Below are 26,192 nucleotides of genomic sequence, written 5' to 3'. Positions count from 1 at the left end.
TCTAATTAAGAAATTTTTGAAGAAAAGACAACTCAACTTGTCTTATTTTTTGAACTTGGGATTGTTTGACATAAGTTCGGACTTTGAACCCAAGAGAGTTAAACTCACTAGTAGAGCCTATGAATGTGTATTCATCGGGTATGCGATAAATAACGAAACATATAGGTTTTAGGACCTAAATGTTAAAGTGATCATAGAATTAAAAGATGCTGATTTTTATGAAGTAAGTACCCCTGTAAATTAAAGGATAGTGGGGGCACTAGTGGGGGTAAACTAAATTCCGTAATTAGAAATAGTTATGAGAACATCGTACGGGATGTTATAGAACCTCAAAGAGGTAAGAAAGCAAGAATTGCTAAAGAGTATGAACCTTATGGTTTATACATTGGAAGAAGATTCATTAAGCCTTAAACGAAGCTATATCCTTATTTGGATGTTGAATTTTGGCAAAAAGCAATAAACGATGAAATTAATCTTCTAGAGTCTAACAAAACATGACACTTTGTTGACTTGTCTCATAGTTGCAAAATCAATCGGTTATATTTGGATTTTGGAAAAAGGAACTAAAACCTGATGGAACGGTTGATGAATACAAGGCTCTCCTTGTAGTCAAAGGTTTTAGACAGAGAAAAATATAGACTTCTTCGACATTCATTCACCAGTCACGAAAATCATATCCATAAGAGTACTAGTCCCTTTAGCCGCCGTTCATAACTCGATAGTACTCCAAATGGATGTGAAAGTTGCCTCTTTTTATGGTGAACTAGAAGAAGAAATCTATATGAAACAACCTGAAAGTTTTGCGATTCATGGACAAGAAAACAAGGTCTGTAAGTTAGATAATTATCTGTATGGTCTAAAATAAACTCTTAAGGAATGACATGAAAAATTTGACATTCTAATGCTATCGAATGAGTATAAAGTGAATGAAAGTGACAAATAATATTTGCACGATCATAAGTCTCTATAAAGACGACTTGCTCATATTTGATTTAAAGATTCATGTTATGAATTATGTGAAATCATTGTTTATCAATAACATTGATAAGAAAGACCTAGACAAAGTTGAAGTTCTTAAGGAAATATTATTATTTCACCGTAAACTTGCAATCATATATTATGATCCAAGTGTAAGAACACTTGAGATGGAGTTAAACAAATAAAATATGCGAGCATCATTGGCAGTCCTTAGGTATGTCACTGAATGTATTAGACCCGACATTGCCGATGTCGTAAACCTCTTGTGCAAGTTTACTAGTAGACGGATGAGAAGCATTGCCATGCTATAGAAAGAGTCATGAGGTGCCTTAAGAAGACTATGACTCTAGAATTACTTCATGAGGAGTGACCTATTGTACTTAAATGGTACAAGATATAAAATAGAACATCTTTCAGATGAATATTTAGCGACTAGTGTTTGCATATTGAGCATCACTAGAGGAGTTATTTGTTGAAACAAATGATATTGACTCAGTCCACTATGGAATGAATCTGAGATGAGAACACTAGAGAAAACTAGTGAAGAAGCAAGTTGATAAGATACTTGCTAGTTGAAATCCCTTAGTGGATAAAACCGTTTTCAGAAGTGTTAATTCATTGTGATAGTCTGCAGCTATTACAAAAATTGAGAATCGTTAGAGACGATAATTAAGGCATGAACACATAAAGGATTAGAGAGCTAGCTACTCTCAAAAGGAACGGTTAAAGTAGATCATGTACGTACTGATAAAGAATTAGTTAATCCTTTGACGAAAGGAATTACTAGAAAGAAAGTCCTAAACACATCCAATAGGATGGGACTAATGCCCAAAGGTCACAAGTGATGGTAACCCGACCTACATGACTGGAGATCCCAAGAAATAGGTTCAATGGGTAATAACAAGTCACAAGTGATAGAACATGCTATGATAAAAGTAAGAAAGCATGATTCCTGCAGCGATAGAAGGATGAGATAATAGAAACTCTTAATGAGATCTATACTCTATTTGGAGTGGAGTACATAGCTACAGGAGTACTCTTGATAGACTCACCTATACGAATGTGGAACTAAGGGCCGATTCCTATGGGATTCGGGGCAGAATACCTAGAGCGTTCGTTAAAACCGGGATACACGTGCAAGGCCATAAACGCACGGGCTTTTAGAATACACCTTATGAAAAGGTTTGTGTGTGGGTTCTATGTCTGAGATAGAGTTCAATGCTGTAAGCAACTCTTGTTAATCAGAATTTTACTCGCTATGCAGAGGTTCAAGTTGTAGGCGACACCTTTGTTTACTAGCAAATCTTATGGAGACGTTTTTGACGTTATTTCTGAAACCATTTTTTAAATTCAAGTGGGGGATTGTTGGAACATGTGTGGAAATTGAGTAAAAAGACTAAACACAAATTCCCATGTTGGGTAGAACTAGTGTTGTGTGAATTGAAAAAAGTGGAAGTCCCACATCGGATGGAACACACACATTAGTAGTGTTTATATAGTGGGGGTGTACCTCTAATTAATGGGGGTACATAAGCACTAGAGAAAAAAATATATATTTTATTATTTGAAAATGATAAATTAAATAATTAATTTAATCATTATTAGAAAGTGCTTTCTTAGTCCCCAAGTTTTGCTAAAATATTTTGGTACATAATATGATATATTTTTGTACTAAATTTAATATATTTTAGTACTCAATTAAGATATTTTTGTACTAAATCTAATATGTGAATTACTTAATCGCAAAGTAATATGTTACTTGTTCCCAAAGTTTCTCATATTACTTGTTCCCAAAGTTTCTCACTTATTAGTTGTGAATTTTCCCTATAAATAGAGAACTCACATAGTGCATTCCACACACCGAAAAGAATTTCATTGAGTTGTCGGGAATTCTTTTCTTCTCTTCTCCCTCCGACTTGTGTTAACAAGTTTCTTCTGCTTCTACTCCTTTCTGTCCCTTTCGGTTTCAAATAGAGCGGTTACGTACCGTATCGAGTGGCTTCGATCAATCGATTGAACCATATTTTAAGAGTGTTCTTAAGATCATAGTCCCTTTTTCCGGTTTAATGTCCCTTCGGAATTAAGAATGGTCTTAAGTTCATAGTCCCTTTCGATAATATACGTCCCTTCGGAATAAAGAGTACTATTAAGATCATAGTCCATTTCGTAATAATAATGTCCCGTCGGAATTATGAATGATCTTAACAGTATATAAATTATTTAAATATTTTTCTATTTGAGGAGAAATGGTGGTATCACCATATTTGAGTGGTCTTAGTACCATATAGAATGGTAATAATACCATATTAAAGTGGTTTCAGTATTAAAGAGTGGTCTTAGTACCATATTTGAAGGTGTAATTCTCGAACGGTTTTCTACAGTGCAGTAGTTAACCGCACAGTTGTAGCTGGGCTTGTTTTATCCTGGAGGCGGCGTGGTTGATAGTCTACCTTGCACAACTTTGGGTAGTGCCACGAAACGTCTTAAAGAGAGCGACCTGGTCGTGACTCAACCTAGTAACAACTTCGGTAGATAATAGAATTTGGAAATCCAAATACAATAGTTTGGAAATCCAAAAACAACAATTTTAAGACGTTTCGATCTACTATGTTTACCGAAGAAGTTACTTATTAAGGTTAAGTTGTCCCTAAATATATTAAAGATAAATCATGCTATAGAATTACATCTTTCGACTGAAACAATGAAGTGTATGTTGTTATAACAACAACACTAAGAAATTCACATATCTGACTTGGAATTTGCTTGAAATTTATTTTCAAATTCAGAATCGAATTGTGAGTAAGTAACTTTAATTGTTTGGAGAATAGAACCTGTGTTGCATCGTCTACTTGACAAACAAATACAAATAACAGACTAGTGGAAGCAAGCGGTGGTCAAGTATTGGAAAAAATTTGTACAGTACGATGGCAAATGTAAAAGATGCAAAGGTTCTAATTAAGGTTGAGCATGAGCTTACCATATAAGAAGGATGTTGTGTTTTTTTTTCACTAGACCAACATTCTTTTCGAGTACATGGACTAAGATTTATTTGGTAAATTAAAGCACATGTACATCTTTAAGAAATTGAGATCGAGTACCATTTTTTGGACATATATGAACTCGACTGCTCAATTATTTTAGGATTTTGATCCTGAAAGAACAAGTCTAGTGACTTGTACATCATGTATTCCTATTGGGGAAAGACTGCGCTTTGATGGTATGATCAAAATTAAATTCTCCTTCTATTTTATTAGTTGTGTGATTTTAATATTTGACATGTCAAAAATTTATCACGTGAACAAGCGTTTAATTTTAAACTTGAGTAACTTGGACTTAATTCCAACGTTATATGATTAGACAATTTTATTTATTGCAGTCAAGATATATGAACCAAAAGTTCATATAAATCAGAATTTAGAGAATATGAATCTCTAAACATAATAAATTATGATATGTGTGAATTTGATGACACATAAACTAGAAATGATAAAATGATATTTTATCATATTTATTGATGACTGTGCATTTTGGAAAATAAAATTGATATGCTTGAATGTTCAATTTTTATAACAAAAATTGAAATTTATGTTGTATAGAGAACCCAAGTCTAAGAACAAAAATTCTAATTAAGAAATTTTTGAAGAAAAGACAACTCAACTTGTCTTATTTTTTGAACTTGGGATTGTTTGACATAAGTTCGGACTTTGAACCCAAGAGAGTTAAACTCACTAGTAGAGCCTATGAATGTGTATTCATCGGGTATGCGATAAATAACGAAACATATAGGTTTTAGGACCTAAATGTTAAAGTGATCATAGAATTAAAAGATGCTGATTTTTATGAAGTAAGTACCCCTGTAAATTAAAGGATAGTGGGGGCACTAGTGGGGGTAAACTAAATTCCGTAATTAGAAATAGTTATGAGAACATCGTACGGGATGTTATAGAACCTCAAAGAGGTAAGAAAGCAAGAATTGCTAAAGAGTATGAACCTTATGGTTTATACACTGGAAGAAGATTCATTAAGCCTTAAACGAAGCTATATCCTTATTTGGATGTTGAATTTTGGCAAAAAGCAATAAACGATGAAATTAATCTTCTAGAGTCTAACAAAACATGACACTTTGTTGACTTGTCTCATAGTTGCAAAATCAATCGGTTATATTTGGATTTTGGAAAAAGGAACTAAAACCTGATGGAACGGTTGATGAATACAAGGCTCTCCTTGTAGTCAAAGGTTTTAGACAGAGAAAAATATAGACTTCTTCGACATTCATTCACCAGTCACGAAAATCATATCCATAAGAGTACTAGTCCCTTTAGCCGCCGTTCATAACTCGATAGTACTCCAAATGGATGTGAAAGTTGCCTCTTTTTATGGTGAACTAGAAGAAGAAATCTATATGAAACAACCTGAAAGTTTTGCGATTCATGGACAAGAAAACAAGGTCTGTAAGTTAGATAATTATCTGTATGGTCTAAAATAAACTCTTAAGGAATGACATGAAAAATTTGACATTCTAATGCTATCGAATGAGTATAAAGTGAATGAAAGTGACAAATAATATTTGCACGATCATAAGTCTCTATAAAGACGACTTGCTCATATTTGATTTAAAGATTCATGTTATGAATTATGTGAAATCATTGTTTATCAATAACATTGATAAGAAAGACCTAGACAAAGTTGAAGTTCTTAAGGAAATATTATTATTTCACCGTAAACTTGCAATCATATATTATGATCCAAGTGTAAGAACACTTGAGATGGAGTTAAACAAATAAAATATGCGAGCATCATTGGCAGTCCTTAGGTATGTCACTGAATGTATTAGACCCGACATTGCCGATGTCGTAAACCTCTTGTGCAAGTTTACTAGTAGACGGATGAGAAGCATTGCCATGCTATAGAAAGAGTCATGAGGTGCCTTAAGAAGACTATGACTCTAGAATTACTTCATGAGGAGTGACCTATTGTACTTAAATGGTACAAGATATAAAATAGAACATCTTTCAGATGAATATTTAGCGACTAGTGTTTGCATATTGAGCATCACTAGAGGAGTTATTTGTTGAAACAAATGATATTGACTCAGTCCACTATGGAATGAATCTGAGATGAGAACACTAGAGAAAACTAGTGAAGAAGCAAGTTGATAAGATACTTGCTAGTTGAAATCCCTTAGTGGATAAAACCGTTTTCAGAAGTGTTAATTCATTGTGATAGTCTGCAGCTATTACAAAAATTGAGAATCGTTAGAGACGATAATTAAGGCATGAACACATAAAGGATTAGAGAGCTAGCTACTCTCAAAAGGAACGGTTAAAGTAGATCATGTACGTACTGATAAAGAATTAGTTAATCCTTTGACGAAAGGAATTACTAGAAAGAAAGTCCTAAACACATCCAATAGGATGGGACTAATGCCCAAAGGTCACAAGTGATGGTAACCCGACCTACATGACTGGAGATCCCAAGAAATAGGTTCAATGGGTAATAACAAGTCACAAGTGATAGAACATGCTATGATAAAAGTAAGAAAGCATGATTCCTGCAGCGATAGAAGGATGAGATAATAGAAACTCTTAATGAGATCTATACTCTATTTGGAGTGGAGTACATAGCTACAGGAGTACTCTTGATAGACTCACCTATACGAATGTGGAACTAAGGGCCGATTCCTATGGGATTCGGGGCAGAATACCTAGAGCGTTCGTTAAAACCGGGATACACGTGCAAGGCCATAAACGCACGGGCTTTTAGAATACACCTTATGAAAAGGTTTGTGTGTGGGTTCTATGTCTGAGATAGAGTTCAATGCTGTAAGCAACTCTTGTTAATCAGAATTTTACTCGCTATGCAGAGGTTCAAGTTGTAGGCGACACCTTTGTTTACTAGCAAATCTTATGGAGACGTTTTTGACGTTATTTCTGAAACCATTTTTTAAATTCAAGTGGGGGATTGTTGGAACATGTGTGGAAATTGAGTAAAAAGACTAAACACAAATTCCCATGTTGGGTAGAACTAGTGTTGTGTGAATTGAAAAAAGTGGAAGTCCCACATCGGATGGAACACACACATTAGTAGTGTTTATATAGTGGGGGTGTACCTCTAATTAATGGGGGTACATAAGCACTAGAGAAAAAAATATATATTGATATATATTTTATTATTTGAAAATGATAAATTAAATAATTAATTTAATCATTATTAGAAAGTGCTTTCTTAGTCCCCAAGTTTTGCTAAAATATTTTGGTACATAATATGATATATTTTTGTACTAAATTTAATATATTTTAGTACTCAATTAAGATATTTTTGTACTAAATCTAATATGTGAATTACTTAATCGCAAAGTAATATGTTACTTGTTCCCAAAGTTTCTCATATTACTTGTTCCCAAAGTTTCTCACTTATTAGTTGTGAATTTTCCCTATAAATAGAGAACTCACATAGTGCATTCCACACACCGAAAAGAATTTCATTGAGTTGTCGGGAATTCTTTTCTTCTCTTCTCCCTCCGACTTGTGTTAACAAGTTTCTTCTGCTTCTACTCCTTTCTGTCCCTTTCGGTTTCAAATAGAGCGGTTACGTACCGTATCGAGTGGCTTCGATCAATCGATTGAACCATATTTTAAGAGTGTTCTTAAGATCATAGTCCCTTTTTCCGGTTTAATGTCCCTTCGGAATTAAGAATGGTCTTAAGTTCATAGTCCCTTTCGATAATATACGTCCCTTCGGAATAAAGAGTACTATTAAGATCATAGTCCATTTCGTAATAATAATGTCCCGTCGGAATTATGAATGATCTTAACAGTATATAAATTATTTAAATATTTTTCTATTTGAGGAGAAATGGTGGTATCACCATATTTGAGTGGTCATAGTACCATATTGAAAGTTTGGAGAACTTAAAAGTTAGAATGGTGGAAACACCATATTTGAGTGGTCTTAGTACCATATAGAATGGTAATAATACCATATTAAAGTGGTTTCAGTATTAAAGAGTGGTCTTAGTACCATATTTGAAGGTGTAATTCTCGAACGGTTTTCTACAGTGCAGTAGTTAACCGCACAGTTGTAGCTGGGCTTGTTTTATCCTGGAGGCGGCGTGGTTGATAGTCTACCTTGCACAACTTTGGGTAGTGCCACGAAACGTCTTAAAGAGAGCGACCTGGTCGTGACTCAACCTAGTAACAACTTCGGTAGATAATAGAATTTGAAAATCCAAATACAATAGTTTGGAAATCCAAAAACAACATTTTATCAGTAATTAATGTTAATAACTGTATTATTAATAAAAAAATCATTAATTAAATTCATTTATTTTTCAACACCTTTATTTGACAAGTTGGAAGAGGGTTTCCTTAAAAGAAAGTTGGAACTGGGTTGGACTGAAAAACATTTAGCAGGCACCGATGGAAAAGGAGTTCCCGCTTCCCATTGGTCCTCAATTACTTTCTTAACTTTTGTATTGCATGTTATCCCAATCTAAGAGAGAATAAAGCTCAATAAACTACTCCATCCGTTTCAAAATGAGTGTCGCTTTAGCAAAAAAAAATTGTTTCAAAATGAATGTCACTTTCAGTTTTCAATGCAATAATAACTTTTTCTTTTCAATTGTACCATCCAATTAATACTCTGCACACTACTTCCAAAGTATTACTTTTAAAACTAACCAATGGATAATTTGGTAAAATAACCATTCTCTTTCTTTTAATCATTGCATTTCTTAATATGTGTGTAAACACCTAAAACGACACTCATTTTGAAACGGAGGGAGTATATGGTATGGCTGCTCCAGTAATAATCTGGTTAGGGATCATTACATTGAGTTTTAAGAAATCCTTATTTATTAATTTTGTTACGTCTGCAGCAACTTAACCTAATTTTTTCCCGCTCATTTGCTTTATTAGGTTTGTAATTATTTAACCTAACAAATTTCATCTAAAAAATGCATTGCACACCAATTTCATTCCTATCCTCTTGCTTTTTTTTTGAAGAAAATATTTTCTACCATATCAATGATCTTACGGGTTAAAGATTATTTATTGGCCTCTATTATAGTCGAGAAAACCCGTGCGACGCACGGGTCAAAAGTCTAGTCACATATAAATTCAATATCTTTACCTAAAATTATGAGCGGATTCGGTGATCATCATATTTAATTTTAATCAACCATATAAGAAAGTTTGATACAATATCTTAACCAAAAACTCTAAGGCATTTTGTTTATGAATTATCTTACTTCGTACCCCCCATCCACTTTTCCATAAAAAAAAAATCATTAAAATTTTATAGATATTTAAAAAAATATTATTTTTAAAACAACTATTTTTAAGAGTATTGCAACCATTTGTTTTTTTTTTAAAAAAAGATGATTTTTTTAAAAAATAATATAAAATCAACTTCAAAAGAGAGAAACAAGAGTAACTTTTCAAATATTAGATATTTTTTAAAGAAGGGAGAAAATAAAGGTTTAAAAAATTAAATTAATTTTGTAACAAAAACCCCTTTTATATAATTGTATCCGAACAAATTAAATTATTTAAAGAAAAAAATGATTTTTACTACGGCAAACAAACATAAAATAGAGACTATAGTACGGTACAATAAAGCTCATTAGTCAAGACACTTCAATTCTTTCCGTGAAGTGTGTTGTACTTGGAGTGTTAAAAAAGTGGTTTTTTGTAGCTTTAAAAAAGTTACTTGTTGACAATTTTTTTTTATTCCGTTTATTTGAATCCTACAAAATTTGAAGAGTTAATCTCAACGGTTATGTGTAGAAAATAATATCCGCTTCACACTCAAAAGTTTTTTTTATTTGATTTTAACAATTTTTTAATCACTATAACTTTTTAATATCAACAAGCTTCGGAAGCATGCGCCTTTGTTTTATTGTTCGATCTTCAAAAAAGACTGCTTCTTGATCTCAAATTGGTCAAATTATTGTACCGTTGTGCCTTGAGTGGGGCGCACCACGCATGCAATTGGAAGACCAAACAATATTTACGAAGTACTCCTATTTAAAATAAGACAATCCCTCCGTCTCTAAACAATAGTAGTCATTTAAAGTTTATGCACGATTATTAAGAAAATATTTAATTATGTTGATTTCAATGATAAAATTAGTACTCCCTCCGGTCTTTATTATAAGAAACATTTGACTTTTTAGATTCATTGTTTAAGTGATGTATCTTGTTATAAATGTAGGCTAGATACATCACTTAAACAATGAACCTAAAAAGTCAAATGTTTCTTATAATAAGGACCGGAGGGAGTATCATTTAGTAAAACACCTTATTAATTAAAGTTAGTGGAGTAGTTAAGTTGGATGAAATTCAATAAATAAGAGTATAATAATAAAAATAATAATAAATATTGCATTAGTATTCTAAAGTGACAATTATTTTGAGAAATAGAAAAAAATGCTAAAGTGACAAATATTGTGAGACAGAGGGAGTATGATCTTTAAAAAAAATATATATTTTTTGATGTATAAAAAAAATATATATGATTTTTTTTATCAAAATCCATTGATTAATAAAAGGGTAAAATATGATTTTCGTCCCTACAATTATAGGCCATTTGAATTTTCGTCCCTGAGCTTATTAATCCTCCCATTTCGTCCCTGTAAAAGTTAATCACTTGAAATTTCGTCCCTCTCCCCTTTTAATCACTGCCACGTCAGCAAATTACCAAAATGGCATGGGAATTGACGAAAATACCCCTGGCTTATTTTTTTTTTGTTTTTTTTCCTTCAAAATTTTTTTTCCCAGTTTTTTCCCGGATTTTTTTTTACAATTTTTTCTCCGAAAAAATTCAGTTTTTTCAGTTTTAATTTTAACATTTTTTTCCGAAATTTTTTATGATTTTTAATTATTTTTTCAGATTTTTTTAATTTAAAAAAAGAATTTTCAAAATTTTGAAATTTTTTTAAGGAAAAAAAATAAGCCAGGGGTATTTTCGTCAATTCCCCATGCCATTTTGATAAATTGTTGACGTGGCAGTGATTAAAAGGGAAGAGGGACGAAATTTCAAGTGATTAACTTTTACAGGGACGAAATGGGAGGATTAGTAAGCTCAGGGACGAAAATTCAAATGACCTATAATTGCAGGGACGAAAAGCATATTTTATCCTTAATAAAATGAGGGTAAGCTGTAAGAATAATAAAATATAGTAAAAAGTAAGAGAAATGAATATAAACACATACTACATGTCAAATATAATATTTGTATTTTAATTTCGAAACAACACAATCGAATCGAAACACACATTTACATCAAGTCAAATTTTTACTATAAAATTGCATTGTGTTGTATTTTTGTAACTGAATTCTTATTTCAAATTACAACATGTTAATAATTTTGGAGTAAAAGTTAACTTGCTTTTTCATAAAATTAATGATTATTATTCATATTAAATAAGAGTCTGAACTTTTTTTTTGAAACAACTTGGTATTTAGCTTAAAGACACGAGTTTGAACTTTTGATCCCGTGTGGAAAATAAAGTTGTTTCCTTTCTTTCTCTTACTCAATAGAGAAATGATATTTTGACAACCACTTTTTGACAACTTTTGGACAACTTTCTCTCTCATACTCACATGATGTTGTTATCCTCTCTCTTCCTTTTTCTCTCTCCATTGTTTTTGACCAATAAAAAGTGAGAAAAACAAGGTTGTCAACAAAGTTGTCATCAAATGGATGTCAAAATATCATTACTCTAACTAAAACTACCTATATGTAGATTTTCCAAATCTTTGACCAATAATTTATATCATGCGTGTACAAATTAACAAATAGATATGGGAACCAAATAATACTAATGACTTAAGGTTTTAGGTTAGCATACAATGTCCAATCCACTTCGCTCTTAGTCCATTGCAACGACCCCTGGTACTCTCATGACCCAACAACATAACATAGTGTACTATAAAATATTAATTGGATAAATTTGTAATAAGATACTTAAACTATTGAGTTATAATATTGTCAAGTAACATTTTTTAAGACTAACCATCACAAGGTGTGAGAGTGAGTACTGAAATTGTTTAAAGTTTGTCCGAAATTCCACATTGGTGTTCCAGGTTGCTGGATGTATAAATGTGTTTAGACATTCTTATCATTTGAGTTAACTTTTGAAGTGAGATCGAAGTCCATTTAACATAGTATTAGAGCTGGGTTAGGGAAACATGGTTCTAACTGTTCTTGCACCACCCTTGGCCACTATCTCACACTTTTTAATCAGTGTTTTGGTTCTATAGGGCTTATGTTAAACATGTTATTAGGTCATATTTTGGAAGGATCGAGAACTCAAGAGCTGTAATTATTTTCCTAACTGAAATAATTTATGTCAACATATAAACGACACCGGTTTCATATGTATTTTGAAGCCTAAATTCAATTAGAATAAAATAAGCATAGAGATTTTATTATGTAGTAGAATTGATATGTAGTAGACTTGTACCTTTTTACCAGTTCGATAGTTAAGATATTCAGATGATGAGAGCTAGTAAATATAAGAAAAAATTATAGCATTGTGTCTTCATTATTGTCATATAATAGCATATCACAATTCACATTAGCTATTGCCTATGTTTTATAGCAACGGTAACACATCCATTTTTGTCTCTCCCGGAATTGAATTCAATCATGCACAACATCTAAATAAGTCATTTGAAGTTTTACTTGAAATCAAATAGCAGCAACATATATTAACATCATGTTTTCTAATACTTAATTAGAAGCAAACTGATATATGAGGATTCTTAATTACATACCAAAGTCAATCATTGTCAAGTGTACAATGATCCCACATATCAGGAAGCTACTATCAAATTAACCTCCTATTCTAGAAAGGATGTAAAATGGACAGATAGCTAGCATAATTGAAGGAACAATTTTTAATCTTCTATAACCTTATTCCTCATAACTCTCCATATAATCCTCTAGCCAGCAGGGTGGCTTTTTGATGCGTTGAGACTTAGTGAGTGGAATTGGACCCGACTCAGTGCTAGTAGATCCAGAGGATTGGCCTGGACTTGTATCATCAATACGTGAAAATGGATATTTTTTAGGTGAAGAAGAGGAAGATCCTATGTTACTCATCTTCATTTTTTTATTGGCTGGAAGTGGAAAAAATTCACTGTGCATGCCATTATTAACTTTGATATCAGTAGGTAATATCTCCTTATCCAAAAGTTCATCTGTTAGAATAAACACAATGTCATTAACATGCTCAATGATCAGTATATTACACCTTTGATAAAAGTAAAATATTTCGCGATGATTCAAAAAAGTGATTGATGAGTAGGGTGTGTTTCTTGTTGAAGATGAAGAAATTAACATACCTTCAAGGATGAGTTTCTGTTTGGATTTAACAATATCTGATTCATGAGTTGATTGTTCTGCTTGATTTTTTTTGATAGAGGAAGAAAAAGCAGCATACATATGAAGTCCACCTGTGCAATACATCAATATTATCAAATCATAATCATAGACATTTCAGATTGAAAGTTTGTTTGCTATTCGACACTGACACGTGTAATTATATTCAACAGCTTTCATTTTCGTAAATTATTACTAGTGTCTACATAATAATAATATTAATAATAGAGGCCAAATTTATGGTGTTATATTATATCGAAGTTCTCCATCAAAGCGATTCTTATGCATGAAAGCAAAATCAAGTGAATAAACTTACCATCTTTTAAGGCCTTGTAAGCAATCCTTGCAGCATCACATTCTGCCTCTTTTTTGGAACTAGATGCCTTCCCATGAAATTCCACGCCTTCTACTTCAACAGTTGAGAAAAAAGTTGGCATATGAGGAGGACCAGTCCGTGTACATTTATAAGTTGGTATGGAACAATATCTTCTTTGTGTTAATTCTTGAAGTAAACTCTTGGATGAACAAGTTTCATTCTGAATAAGTAGAACACAGATCAAAATTCAATTTTAAATTTTTTTATGCAGGTAAAACATAAACATGTAAATAAACTTGAATAAGTTTGACATATGCAAACAAAGTTGATATACTATTATATTATTACCAATGAATCAAGTCATTATTTGGAATGAGAATATGCTAGTCTAGGCTAGGTTTTGTAATGCCCAAGTCCGGCCTACTTTAAAAATGATAGGTCTGAGTTTTGCCTTTTAGCTGTCATATGCCCATTATTAAGAGCTGATCTGGGCTTCTCAAAAGTCTGACAAGGCTTGAAAAGCCTGTTGAAAGGTCTAGTTCACTACGAGGTTTAATTAAGAAGACTAATTAACACGCTAGTAGGTCAAAGAGATTAAGTTTTATTTTGATATGTAACCAACTCCAACATCTAGTTATGTATTAATGATCATAAAATATCCAAAAAAAATGTCAATTTAGAATCACATAAGAAATTACAAATTACAAGGACTGATCTTGCCTGAAACATGTCAACAATTTGTAGAGCAGCCTGCTCTGCCTCTTCTTTAGTGTCGAAATATCTAGGGCTTTCAAACGATTTCCCTTCAACAACAACGGTAGCCTTATAGCGAATGTTATGAGGTGGCCCCTTAGCTTCAATGGTAAAAACATGTGAATCAAGATTGTTCTTTCGAGCATAGTTTTGATGTTCAGGTTTGTTCAAACGATCTGTATCTGGAAGAATGAGTTGATTAATGTTGTTAGATATATGTTGAAATACAAAAAAGGAAAAATAAAGTGATATCTTAAAGAATAATCGTAACAAAATTATCAAAGATTTGCCGGAACTGGACACTTTTGAGGTTTGGCAGCTTTAACTTTCTCTTTTGAACCATATTCATTTGTTGGCATTGAAGAGCCTATAGATGGACGCCATGAACCACAAATATTAGAGTAAAAGTGTATGTAACCTACTAGTTCCTATTATCATATTGTCTTCGTTATCCTTCGGTCATTGCTAAGGCAGAATAGTACTAAAAGAAAAATATACAAGAAACAAAAGTGATTTGAAAAATGTGATTTTGAAATAGAGAATTTTGCTTAATTGCATGACAGGGTTCCATTTTGTCTATTATGAAACAATATCTCTGCCGATCAAACATATGTAAATTTTAAAAATATTTCTCATAACTAATGAATAAAATGATCACTCTCAACCATACAACTCAATTAACACTAACTCACAATCACCTATGTTTTATCATATATGAAGCTCATAACTCATAAGTAAACAATCTAAGAAATCAAACAGAAAACTATTACAAGATACAAAAAGTGTCAACTACAAAGGAAAAAAAGCAAATTAAATCTAGAAAGTGAAAGAAGTAGGGTATATACTTGATGAAGAATAAGAAAAGTTGAGCAAAGCTTTCATAGCAGCTTGGTTGTGAGCTTCTTTGGAGGAATGAAAAGTATCGGGAGAAGTAAAGGTTAAACCATTGACGAAGACAGAGCCCTTAAAGCTTGGATTGTGTGGTGGACCATCAACATATATGGAAGAGTATTCAGGCAAACTCCACTTTCTCCGATGACACAACTCCTGCAGCCTCGACTTGTACATTTTCACTTTCACTCCCACTACTATAGTTATCACATGAACATATATAAAAGATTAATGTGAAGAAGAATTAACGTGAACCATTTAAATAATGAGGAACCATGTGAAATGTTAGTGGTACATGATAAACGGTTGCATGCAGAGAAATGCATATTTGGTGTGAAGGAGAGAAGGGTCATGAAAATATAGACTGTTCCTACCAAAGGAGGAAGATAGTGTTGTGTGAGCCATGTGGTCTGGTTTATCTTGAAGACTATTTTGGTGTTTTGTGTATTCTTGTCTTCTTTTGAGAATATAATCATATGATACACTTTTATAATTTTGGTTTTCTTCTGTTTTGCCTCTTTTTAAAAGTTATGCTGCGTCTCTTGTTTATGTCTTGGTTAGTGTATCATATATGTGTAATGCGTTGGTAGGAGATTAACAAAATACTATTTTTCTGCAGCTAAAATAAGAGGCGAGAGTAAATTCACTTGGCAAGAGTAAAAGAGTTTTCACTAAGTGGAAAAAATTACAAGACTTCTCTCTAAATACAAGGAGAGAACAATTACAATATCTTTTAAAAATTGGAGAACACTAATACTAAAAAAACCTCACAAGTGAAGCCGTATTTTTTGGGATATCAGAAATGGTATAGACGCTTGTATTTATGGGACAAATTGAATGTAAATGAATCCACAATTTTTGACTTAACACAAAAAGTGGCTTGTTCTTGATAGCAATGGTAGCACATTTTAGAAAAGGAAAATGCTTAATCTCCCGACGCTTTTTTTCACGATAAGTCCCGAACAGTTGTATTCCCACATGCAGGTTACTGTGGTAGAATCCTCTTTTGCATCCCACCATCTGTTTTTTCCGCCAAAGAACAATCTAACGTTGGAAATTCTTCTTGATGATTTCGCTATGTTGTCAATCGGGACATATAGCACTGCCGTTTAGAAAAATTAAATAACTTTCCGTTGGTAGCTAATGCATTTTTTTATGTGTTGTTTATAAATCAATGTTTATTGGCAAAATCAAATTCTATTCGAGAATATCTAAAATATCAAAACCAATTCTATCTTCTGGCCAGAACCATTTTTTTCTCTCCCGAAATTGAATTCAAACATGCACAACATCTAAATAAGCCATCTAAAGTCACGTTACTCGTTTTCATTTTTTTATTAGGAGGCAGTGGAAAAGATTCATCGTGTATGCCATTTTTAACTTTGAAATCGGTAGGTTATCTCCTGGTTCAAAAGTTCATTTGTTAAAACACATTGTTATAAACATGTTCAATGGTCAGCATATTACACCTTTGAAAAAAGTAAACTAGTTTCACGTTTAAAAAAGTGATTGATAATTAGTAAGATATGTTATTGGATGAAGATGAAGAAATTAACATACCTTCACGGACAGGGTTGAGTTTCGGTTTAGATTTAACAATGTCTGATTGTTGAGTCGATTTTACTGCTTGATTTTCTCAAATTGAGGGAAAAAAATCAGCATACGTATGACGTCCACCTAACCACATACACTACAAATTTTAGGTGTGTTTGCTGTGTGACACTGGAATATATGGTTACACTCAATCACTTTCATTTCAACGTAATAATAGAGGCAAAACGTGTTTTGTTATATCAAAATTCTTCCTCAGGGTGATCCTAATTAGTCTGACATACTTTTAAGTTGTTAGGTCTGAATTTGACATATTACTTGCCATAGGCCCCTTCTTAAGGGCAGATTTGAGCTTTTTGAAAGTTTAACAAGGTCTGAAAGCCGGTTTAAAGGCCTAGTTCACAATGTTTTCGAAAGGTGCTTTCATAATAAAAAAAATAAACTGCTAATAGGTCAATAAGATTTAATTCTATCTTAATATCTAACCCCCAACATCTATTCATGGATTTGATGATCAGAAATTATGCAAAAAAATGCCAATTTGGAATCACGTAAGAAATTACGAGACTTTCCTGCTGAAATATGTCAACAAATTTTGTAAGTTCAGATTTTCGCTCCTTTTTTCTTCTACTTTATCCATTTTTATAAATTATGAAGCATCTTATTTCCCTGTCCTTCCTTTGTCTATCAGAATGTTCTTTGTTCAATACCTGTTAACTAATCATTATGATGTTGAGAAAATAATCAATGACTATTTGATTTGATTCTGATATCTGAATGTTGTTTTCTAACTATATTCACTTCTTGGTTTGTACTAGTGCTATACCATACCATACACATGCATGCTGCAGGAGGCAGGAGCAGTTATCTTAGACCATTAGTCTGCATGAAGATTGCAGGCAATGCTGTCTTAGTTCTTGCCTTAACCAAAATGGAAACAAAGCTGGATAGAGACACTCCAAAAAAGATGTTTGACCCCATACTCAAAATGAGACATTACTCTCTCTATCTGCAAATATGCTTTTCTCTTTTACTTCTTTGGATTGTTTTTCGAATTTTGGTTTGATTTTTTGTTCTAACTTGTAATTATCATTTTCATAGGTTTTATAGTAGCTAAGCTATTTACGATTATCTGACCTAGTGAAAAATAAGAAAATATTATATCATTGTTTTTATTTTTGTCATATAACAGCATTTCATAATTCACATTAGATATTGTTCTTGATAGCAGCAATGGTATTGGTAACATGTTTTTGAAAAATCAAAATATCCAAAATATCAAAATAAATTCTATCTTTTTATTAATAGAAACATTTTTGTCTCTCCCGAATTGATTTCCAACATGCGCAACATATAAGTCATCTAAAGTTTTACTTGAAGTCAAGTAGCAACATACATTTAACATCATGTTTTCTAATACTTGAAAGCAAAATCAGAAACTAAGCTTTTTCACAAGAATCAAAAGTCTTTGTCATTTGGAAATTCCAGGCACGCTGCAACCCACTTATCGTCGTCGATAGGCATAACTGTAATATCCTCAGGGAATACAATATCTGGAAAACTTGTATACACCTTGAATCTGTCACAAAGTAAGTAACTACTTGTATCGGAAGTCATTGCCATGTTTGAGTCAGAAATTGTAGAAGGAGGAAGTTCAGTATGTGAAAGTGGAGATGATTTGGGTGAAGAGCTCATGTTGCTCATCTTCATTTTTTTGTTAGGGGGAATTTGAAAAGATTCTTTGTTTACTTTGACATCATCCGTGGGCAATATCTCCGGAGCCAAAAGTTTATCTGTTAGAATAAACACAACGTCCTCAATAATCAACATATTACAACTTTGAAAAAGGTGAAATAGTTTCATATAATTATTCAAAAAAGTTATTGATAAGTAATATATACTTTTGAATGAAGATGAAGAAACAAACCTTCGGAGTTGAGGATCTGCTTGTGTTTAACAACCTCTGGTTCATGAGTTGATTGTACTGCTTGATTTTCTTTGTTAGAGGAAGAAAAAGCCGCATACATTTCAAGTCCACCTGTGCAAGACAATAATATTATCAAAGCTTAATCATTTTCATGAATATTCTGCCTATATAAACATTCAGCTATATGCTGCATCTATATAACAACGACACTCTAGATTTCAGGCATATTTGGCGTCGGCATCGACAAGACACTGAAACATATGATTATATCAATGCAATAATAGAGGCCAAAGTTGTAAGTGATTTCTGAATGAAGGCAAAATCAAGTGAATGAACTTACACTCTTTTAAGGCAATGTAAGCAATCTTTGCAGCATCAATATCTGCCTGTTTTTTGGATCTAGATGCCTTTCCATGAAATTTCAAGCCCTCTACTTCCACAGTTGAGTAATAAGTTGGCATATGAGGAGAACCAGACTCCGTAGTTGTATATGTTGGTTTCGAATAACCTTCTCTCTGTGTTAATTCTAGTAGTAAACTCTTGGATGGACAAGATTCATCCTGAATAAATAAGATAAAAATCAAAATTCAACAAAAACTATTTTTAATGCAGATAGGGCATGATTAACTTAATTAAGCGCTGTTTGGATAAACAACTTAATTAAGCGTTATTACTAATAAATCAGGTTATTATTATTAACATCTAAATGTCTTTTGTAACATAACTTCTATTTTTGCCAACATTAGCTCAGAAATATGTTATCTAACATCCAACATCTAGTTATCAATTTAATGATCATAAAATGTCAATTTGGAATCACATAAGAAAGTTCAAGGACACTTACCTTCTGAAACAAGTCAACTGAAATTGGCAATTCCCTTAAAGCAATTTTTGCAGCAGCCTGCTCTGCCTCTCTTATAGTGTTGAAAAATGTTGGGCTTTCAAATGATTGTCCATCAATAACAACAATAGCTTTATAGTGAAGGTCATGAGGTAGCCCCTCAGTTTTAATTGTAAAAACCGGTGGATTAAGATTGTTCTTTCGAGCATAGTTTTGCAGCTGGTTTTTGCTCAAACGACCTGTATCTGTTAGAATGCGTTGATTATTGTTGTGAGATAATGTTGAAATAGAAAAGGAAAGTAATCACATGAATAATCATAACAAAAATTTGAAAGATTTGCAAACACATTAGTGAATAAAGTGAAAGAAATTGTTTACTAGTTATAATAACTTGAGATTGTGCAGGAACTGGACTCTCTTTAGGTTTGGTATCTTCAACTTTCGCCTTTGAACCATATTCATCTGTTGGTATTGAAGAGCCTAGATGGACATCATGAACCACACACATTAGAGTGAAATTGTATGTAAAATGTGAAATTGATGTAACCTACTACTTCATATAATCATATTGTTTTCCTTTTCTAGTCATTGCTAGGAACAAGAGTAAAAGGGAAGAAATACATGCGTGTTTGGTTCTTCTATGGTAAAAAAAATTAATTTTGAATGAATTGATTGTGACTAAAGTTGAATATAAAATGATTTATGTTTGGATACATTCATATAAAAATAGGATTAGATTTTGATTTGGAGAAATCATAATTAGCCCCAAATGAGTGTATCAGAGAAACTCATTAAGCTTGAAACATAATTAGGATGAGGCATCATTGACGTCCATTTTCATCAGATTCCACCTCTTGGACAATGCTATGCATAACACCATATTGATTGTTTGAGGCTTGACGACAGGCTGAATGTGTTCTTATAATCAATACTGGATGAAAACCTTTTGCAACTAACCATGATTTGTACTGGGAAATGGAGCCATCAGGGTTCCTCTTAAGACGAAATGCCGATTTATTGCCAATGATATATATGAAATTCGGTTGAGGAGGAACAAGAGACCATGTGCCATTATTCATTAGGGCAATAAATTCATCAGACATAGCTTGATTCCATTCACTATGCTGGAGAGCATGTGTGACACATGTTGGTTCTGTAGAAGGTGGCAAAAGATATTTGGTGACCGAGAAAAGTTTCTTTGGTTTAAAAATTCCAGCTTTTCCGCTAGTTGTTATGGAATGAGTCTTAGTGAAGGGTGTTGGGAGAGAAACGTCTGCATCAGATTGAGATGTAGGTAATTTGTTCTCATGTAATAAGTATGAAGATGGTTCAGATTGTGACGGTTTCAGAGAGGTAGGGTTTGGCAAGGCCGGTGTAGGTAGAGGCTCAACTGTTGTGCGTGAAGGTGGTTCAGGTTATGGAGGTTACAGAGAGGTATGATTTTGCACGTTTGCGGGAAGTTAAAGTGTCTGTTACAATTTCAATGGGCGTATTGGTTTCGAGACTTGGAGTGTGTTTCAAGAGAATGAAAAAAAATGCTTTCCACAAATTGGACATGGCGAGATACGTATGTTTTGTGATTTTTGAAGTTGAAGCGAATATATGCACTTTGTGTAGTCAAGGAAAAAGCATGGTTCAGACTTCAGATCGAGGTTCAAGTTTGTCGTGGGTGTAGGGTTTGAGCCATGGAAACCATAAGCAACCAAAGGTTTTGAGCTTGGTATAGTTAGCTGGATGATGGAAATGAATTTGACATAGGGTGCTCATGTTGAGTACATGTGTAGGATACAATCAAACAAAAATTTAATTAATATGCTCTATCGGTGTACAATTATTTTGCACATGCATCGAATGATATGTTGTCACGTCAATTAATAAATATGAAAACACATAAGCTGTCATATTCATTAATTGACATGACAACACATGATTGGATGCATGTGTAAAATAATTGTATACATGCATCGAATGATATGTTGTCACGTCAATTAATAAATATGAAAACATATAAGCTGTCATATTCATTAATTGACATGACAACACATGATTGGATGCATGTGTAAAATAATTGTACACTAACAGAGTATACTAATAAAACTCAAAAGTATTGATATATCTGTACACTTGCACTTTAAATTTTACTATCTCACTAATTAAGATTTTCAGATGATCTGACCTAGTGAAAAATAAGGAAAAGAAATTATATTATTGTCATTTAAAGTTTCACTTAAAGTCAAATAGCAGCAACATAGATTTAGCATATGTTTTCTAATACTTAAAAGCAAAGTGATACATGAAGTACACAAGTTTTGTCCAAGCTTCTCTAATTTTATATATTTTATTACAACTTTCTTTAATAGAGGACACTTAATTACACATTCAAGTCATGACATTGTCAAGTGTACAATGATCCTACATATAAGAAAACTACCAACAAATTAGACTCCTATTCTAACAATGATATAAAACGGCCAGATAGTTGGCATAACTGAAGGAACAACTTTTATTCTTTTAGAACCTTATTCCTCATCTTCATTCTTTTATTAGGGGGAATGGAAAAGATTCATTGTGCATGCCATTATTAACTTTGCATCAGTAGGTAACATCTCCTTATAGAAAAGTTCAACTGTTAGAATATATGCAATGTCATTAACATGATTAAAAAAGTGATTGATGAGTAGCATGTGTTTCTTGTTGAAGATGAAGAAATTAACATACCTTCAAGGATGAGTTTCTGTTTGGATTTAACAATATCTGATTCATGAGTTGATTGTTCTGCTTGATTTTTTTTGATAGAGGAAGAAAAAGCAGCATACATATGAAGTACACCTGTGCAAGACATCAATATTATCAATTCATAATCGTAATCATAGACACTTCAAATTGAAAGTCTATTATCTGTTTGACACTGTAATTATATATATTCAACCACTTTCGTTTTCTTAAATTATTACTAGTGTCAACGACGTCATAATTGAGGCCAAACTTATGGTGTTATATTAAAGTTCTCCATCAAAACGATTCTCACGCATGAAAGCTAAATCAAGTGAATAAATTTACCATCTTTTATGGTCTTGTAAGCAATCTTTGCGGCATCACGTTCTGCCTCTTTTTTGGATCTAGATGCATTTCCATGAAACTCCACACCCTCTACTTCAACAGTTGAGAAAAAAGTTGCCTTATGAGGAGAACCAGTCTGTGTAGTTTTATATGTTGGTTTGGAAAACCCTTTTTTCTGTGTTAGTTCCTGAAGTAAACTCTTGGATGAACGAGATTCTTCCTGAGCAAGTAGAATACAAATAAAAATTCAATTTTACTATTTTTTATTCAGATAATTCACAAACATACAAGTAAACTTGAATAAGTTTGACACATGCAAACAAAGTTGATATACTATTACTTTAGTCTATTAATGATGAACTAGACACTGTTAGGGGGTGATAATATGTTAGTCTAAGCTAGGTATTGCAAGGCCTGAGTCCGGCCTACTTTAAAGATGATAGGTCTGAAATTTTAAAGGTCTAAAATTTTAAGGGCTGATCTAGGCGTCTCGAAACTCCAACAATGCATGAAATCCTGTTGAAAGGTCTAGTTCACTATTTTTTTCAAAAGAGGTTCTCATAAAAAGAGTAACACACTAATAGGTCAATGAGATTAAGTTCTATTTTGATATATAATAACCTCCAACATCTAGTTATCGACTTGATGATCATAAAATATAAAAAAAAATGTTAATTTAGAATTACATAAAAAATTACAAGGGCTGATCTTACCTGCTGTTCCTCTTTTTTAGTGCTTTCGAATGATTTCGCATCGATAACAACACTAGCCTTATAATGAACGTCGTGAGATGGCCCCTCGGCTTCAATTGTCAAAACAGGTGAATCAAGATTGTTATTTTGAGCATAGTTTTGGTGCTGAAGTTTGCTCAAACAATCCGTATCTGGACGAATGAGTTGATTAACGTTGTTAGATAGATGTTGAAATAGAAAGGATAAAAAAAAGTGATATCTTGAAGAAGAATAGTAACCAAATTATCGAAGATTTGCAAAAACATTAGTGACTAAAGTGAAAGAAATGTTTACCACTCATAATATGTGGAAATTCTGATGGAACTGGATACTTTTGAGGTTTGGCAGCATCAACTTTCTCTTCTGATCTATATTCATTTGTTGGTATTGAAGAGCCTAGATGAACCACACATATTAGAGTAAAAGTGTATGTAACCTGTGTTTGATGAAACCTAATAGTTCCTATATTCATATTGTTTTCCTTATCCTTATGTCACTGCTAGGCATAATAGTACTAAAAGGAAAATATACAAGAAACAGAAGTGATTTGAAAAATGTGATTCTAAAATGAGTTTAATTAGTATGCTCTGTCAATGTACAATTATTTTACACATGCATTAAACGATGTGTTGTCATGTCAATTAATGAATATGAAAACACATAAGTTTTTATATTCATTAATTGACGTGACAACACATCATTGAATGCATATGTAAAATAATCGTACACTAATCGAGTATATTAATTAAATTCTTCTAAAATACATAACATTATGATGCTTAATTCCATGACAAGATTCTATTTTTCCGTTATGAAACAATCATCTCTGCCGATCAAATAGTTTGTAAATTCTAAAAAAAATCACATAACTGAATAAAATGATCACTCTCAACTCAACCATAAAACTAAAACTCAAATATAAATAAAAATAATAATCTATATATGAATGAAGCTCCTAACTCATAAGTAAACAATCTAAGAACTCAAACAGAAAACTAATTTCAAGATACCGAATTTCTTCAAAAAAAAATTTCAAGATACCGAAAGTGTCAACTACAAGATCATAATCATCTCCAAGGCAAGATTAAAAAAAAAAAAAAATCCTTTTAGAGAAACAAAGCAAAACCAGAAAAGAGAGGAAAGTAGGGTACTTACTTGATGAAGGAGAAGAAAAGTTGAGCAAAGCTTTCAGAGCAGCTTGGTTGTGAGCTTCTTTAGAGGAACGAAAAGCATCAGAAGTAAAGGTTAAACCACTGACAAAGACAGAGCCCTTGAAGCTTGGATTGTGTGGTGGACCATCGACATTCACGGTAGAGTACTTAGGCAAACTCCACTTTCTTTGGTGACAAAGCTCTTGCAGCCTCGTCTTGTTCATTTTCACTCACACTGCTATAGTTACTACAGGAACATGAAAATATTAATTTGAAGAATTAATGTGAACATTTAAATAATGAGGAACCATGTGAAATTAATATGATTAGCCATTTGAATGTTAGTATTACATGATAAACGGTTGCATGCAGAGAAATGCTTTATGTGTGAAGGAGATAAGGGTCATGAAAAACATGGACAATTCTTACCAACTAGAAGGATAGTGTTGTTTCAACAACTTTTACATACTAATATTCTCTAAACCAAATACTTTTTTTTCTCCTTATTTAACTTCCTCAAAAATTTGAGTCATTGTGATTGCATATAAGCAAGTGCTTGCATTAACAAAAGTCAAGACTCTTGGTCTTTTTCTACCCAAGAGAGAACCTAACTGGTCATAATTTTGGATGCTTGTAAAAAGTTTTTTCACACAGGCTAACATCGGTGTGAGAGTATTTGGAAGCCTCCAAATGCGCACCACCATTTTGCCCTCATCTACTAGATCTATTTGTCCTATTCGATGTCACCGCCAAGAAGAAAATAGAGATTGACGGTTATCTTTCCAAAAATGAGAGTCATCTCCAATAACAAACATATACACATATTTTTATCCATGCCGAGTATCCTGATTATTTGAATGGACTCTAAATTCATCTGATTTAGAGACAAGATTAAAGCCTTTGGTAACCATGAGTTACCAATCTTTATAATATAACACCAATTTATCTAACTGAAATTATCACCTATAACATTCGGTCAAAAAAACTAGTCATGTCACCTAAAAAAAAGTAACTAATCACGTCAAACAGTAATACAAAGATAATCACCACATAGTATCACAACACAATTTATATAACACATACCGCTAGTAGGAAAGTGTGTGGAGTGATGCCCTTACTTTCAAAACATTAGTTCTTAAACTCTCACATATTGATTTTTGTTTCACTACCTCTATACCTTCAAAACTAAATATGAATGTAATTAGTCGTTACTGTACAATTATTTAGACAAGCATCCAATGACATGTTTCCATGTCATTTAATGAATATGAAAATACATGATCGTCATATTCATTAATTAACTCATTAATTAATATGGCAACATAACATTAATCACTTGGGTAAATAACAGTACATCGACAGAACATATTAATTAAACTCATTAAATATTTACTAACTTAGTATCCAATTCCTCTAACTTCTAATTCCTACTCAAGACTTCTAATTCCTTACTAACTTAAGGTAAAATTTACAATCGACTCCCACCCAATCAATTTGTAGATAAAATAAGACTCCTTTTGATTTGTAACTTTTTTTTTTTTGTTGAGATGTTGTAACTAAATTTAATCACTCGATAAAATTTACCCTATGTGGTATAAAGGTGTTG

General features: G+C 32.5%; 2 protein-coding genes across 2 annotated transcripts; both read right to left on the bottom strand.

Moving 5' to 3' along the window:
* Positions 1-12,660: 12,660 nt before the first annotated feature.
* Positions 12,661-15,745, bottom strand: LOC146940496 (double-stranded RNA-binding protein 1-like). The gene is made up of 5 exons (XM_085757974.1): positions 15,280-15,745; positions 14,402-14,616; positions 13,682-13,901; positions 13,329-13,439; positions 12,661-13,184 (listed from the first exon to the last, which is right to left on the bottom strand). The coding sequence occupies exons 1-5, from the start codon at positions 15,500-15,502 to the stop codon at positions 12,898-12,900; spliced, it is 1,056 nt and encodes a 351-aa protein (XP_085614100.1). The 5' UTR covers positions 15,503-15,745; the 3' UTR covers positions 12,661-12,897.
* A 2,407-nt stretch (positions 15,746-18,152) lies between these two features.
* LOC146940495 (uncharacterized) lies at positions 18,153-24,826 on the bottom strand. Its single transcript, XM_085754190.1, has 10 exons — positions 24,591-24,826; positions 23,730-23,831; positions 23,418-23,587; positions 22,705-22,924; positions 22,363-22,473; positions 20,023-20,124; positions 19,648-19,889; positions 19,144-19,363; positions 18,804-18,914; positions 18,153-18,669 (listed from the first exon to the last, which is right to left on the bottom strand). The coding sequence occupies exons 1-10, from the start codon at positions 24,808-24,810 to the stop codon at positions 18,335-18,337; spliced, it is 1,833 nt and encodes a 610-aa protein (XP_085610316.1). The 5' UTR covers positions 24,811-24,826; the 3' UTR covers positions 18,153-18,334.
* Between the last annotated feature and the right edge of the window lie 1,366 nt (positions 24,827-26,192).

Source organism: Medicago sativa, chromosome 3 (genome assembly GCF_051527215.1).
Source record: "Medicago sativa cultivar Bolivia chromosome 3, Bolivia_mono, whole genome shotgun sequence".
NCBI classification, from domain to species: domain Eukaryota; kingdom Viridiplantae; phylum Streptophyta; class Magnoliopsida; order Fabales; family Fabaceae; genus Medicago; species Medicago sativa.
The sequence above is the reverse complement of the archived record's forward strand: the minus strand, read 5'-3'. Positions and strand labels throughout refer to the sequence as shown.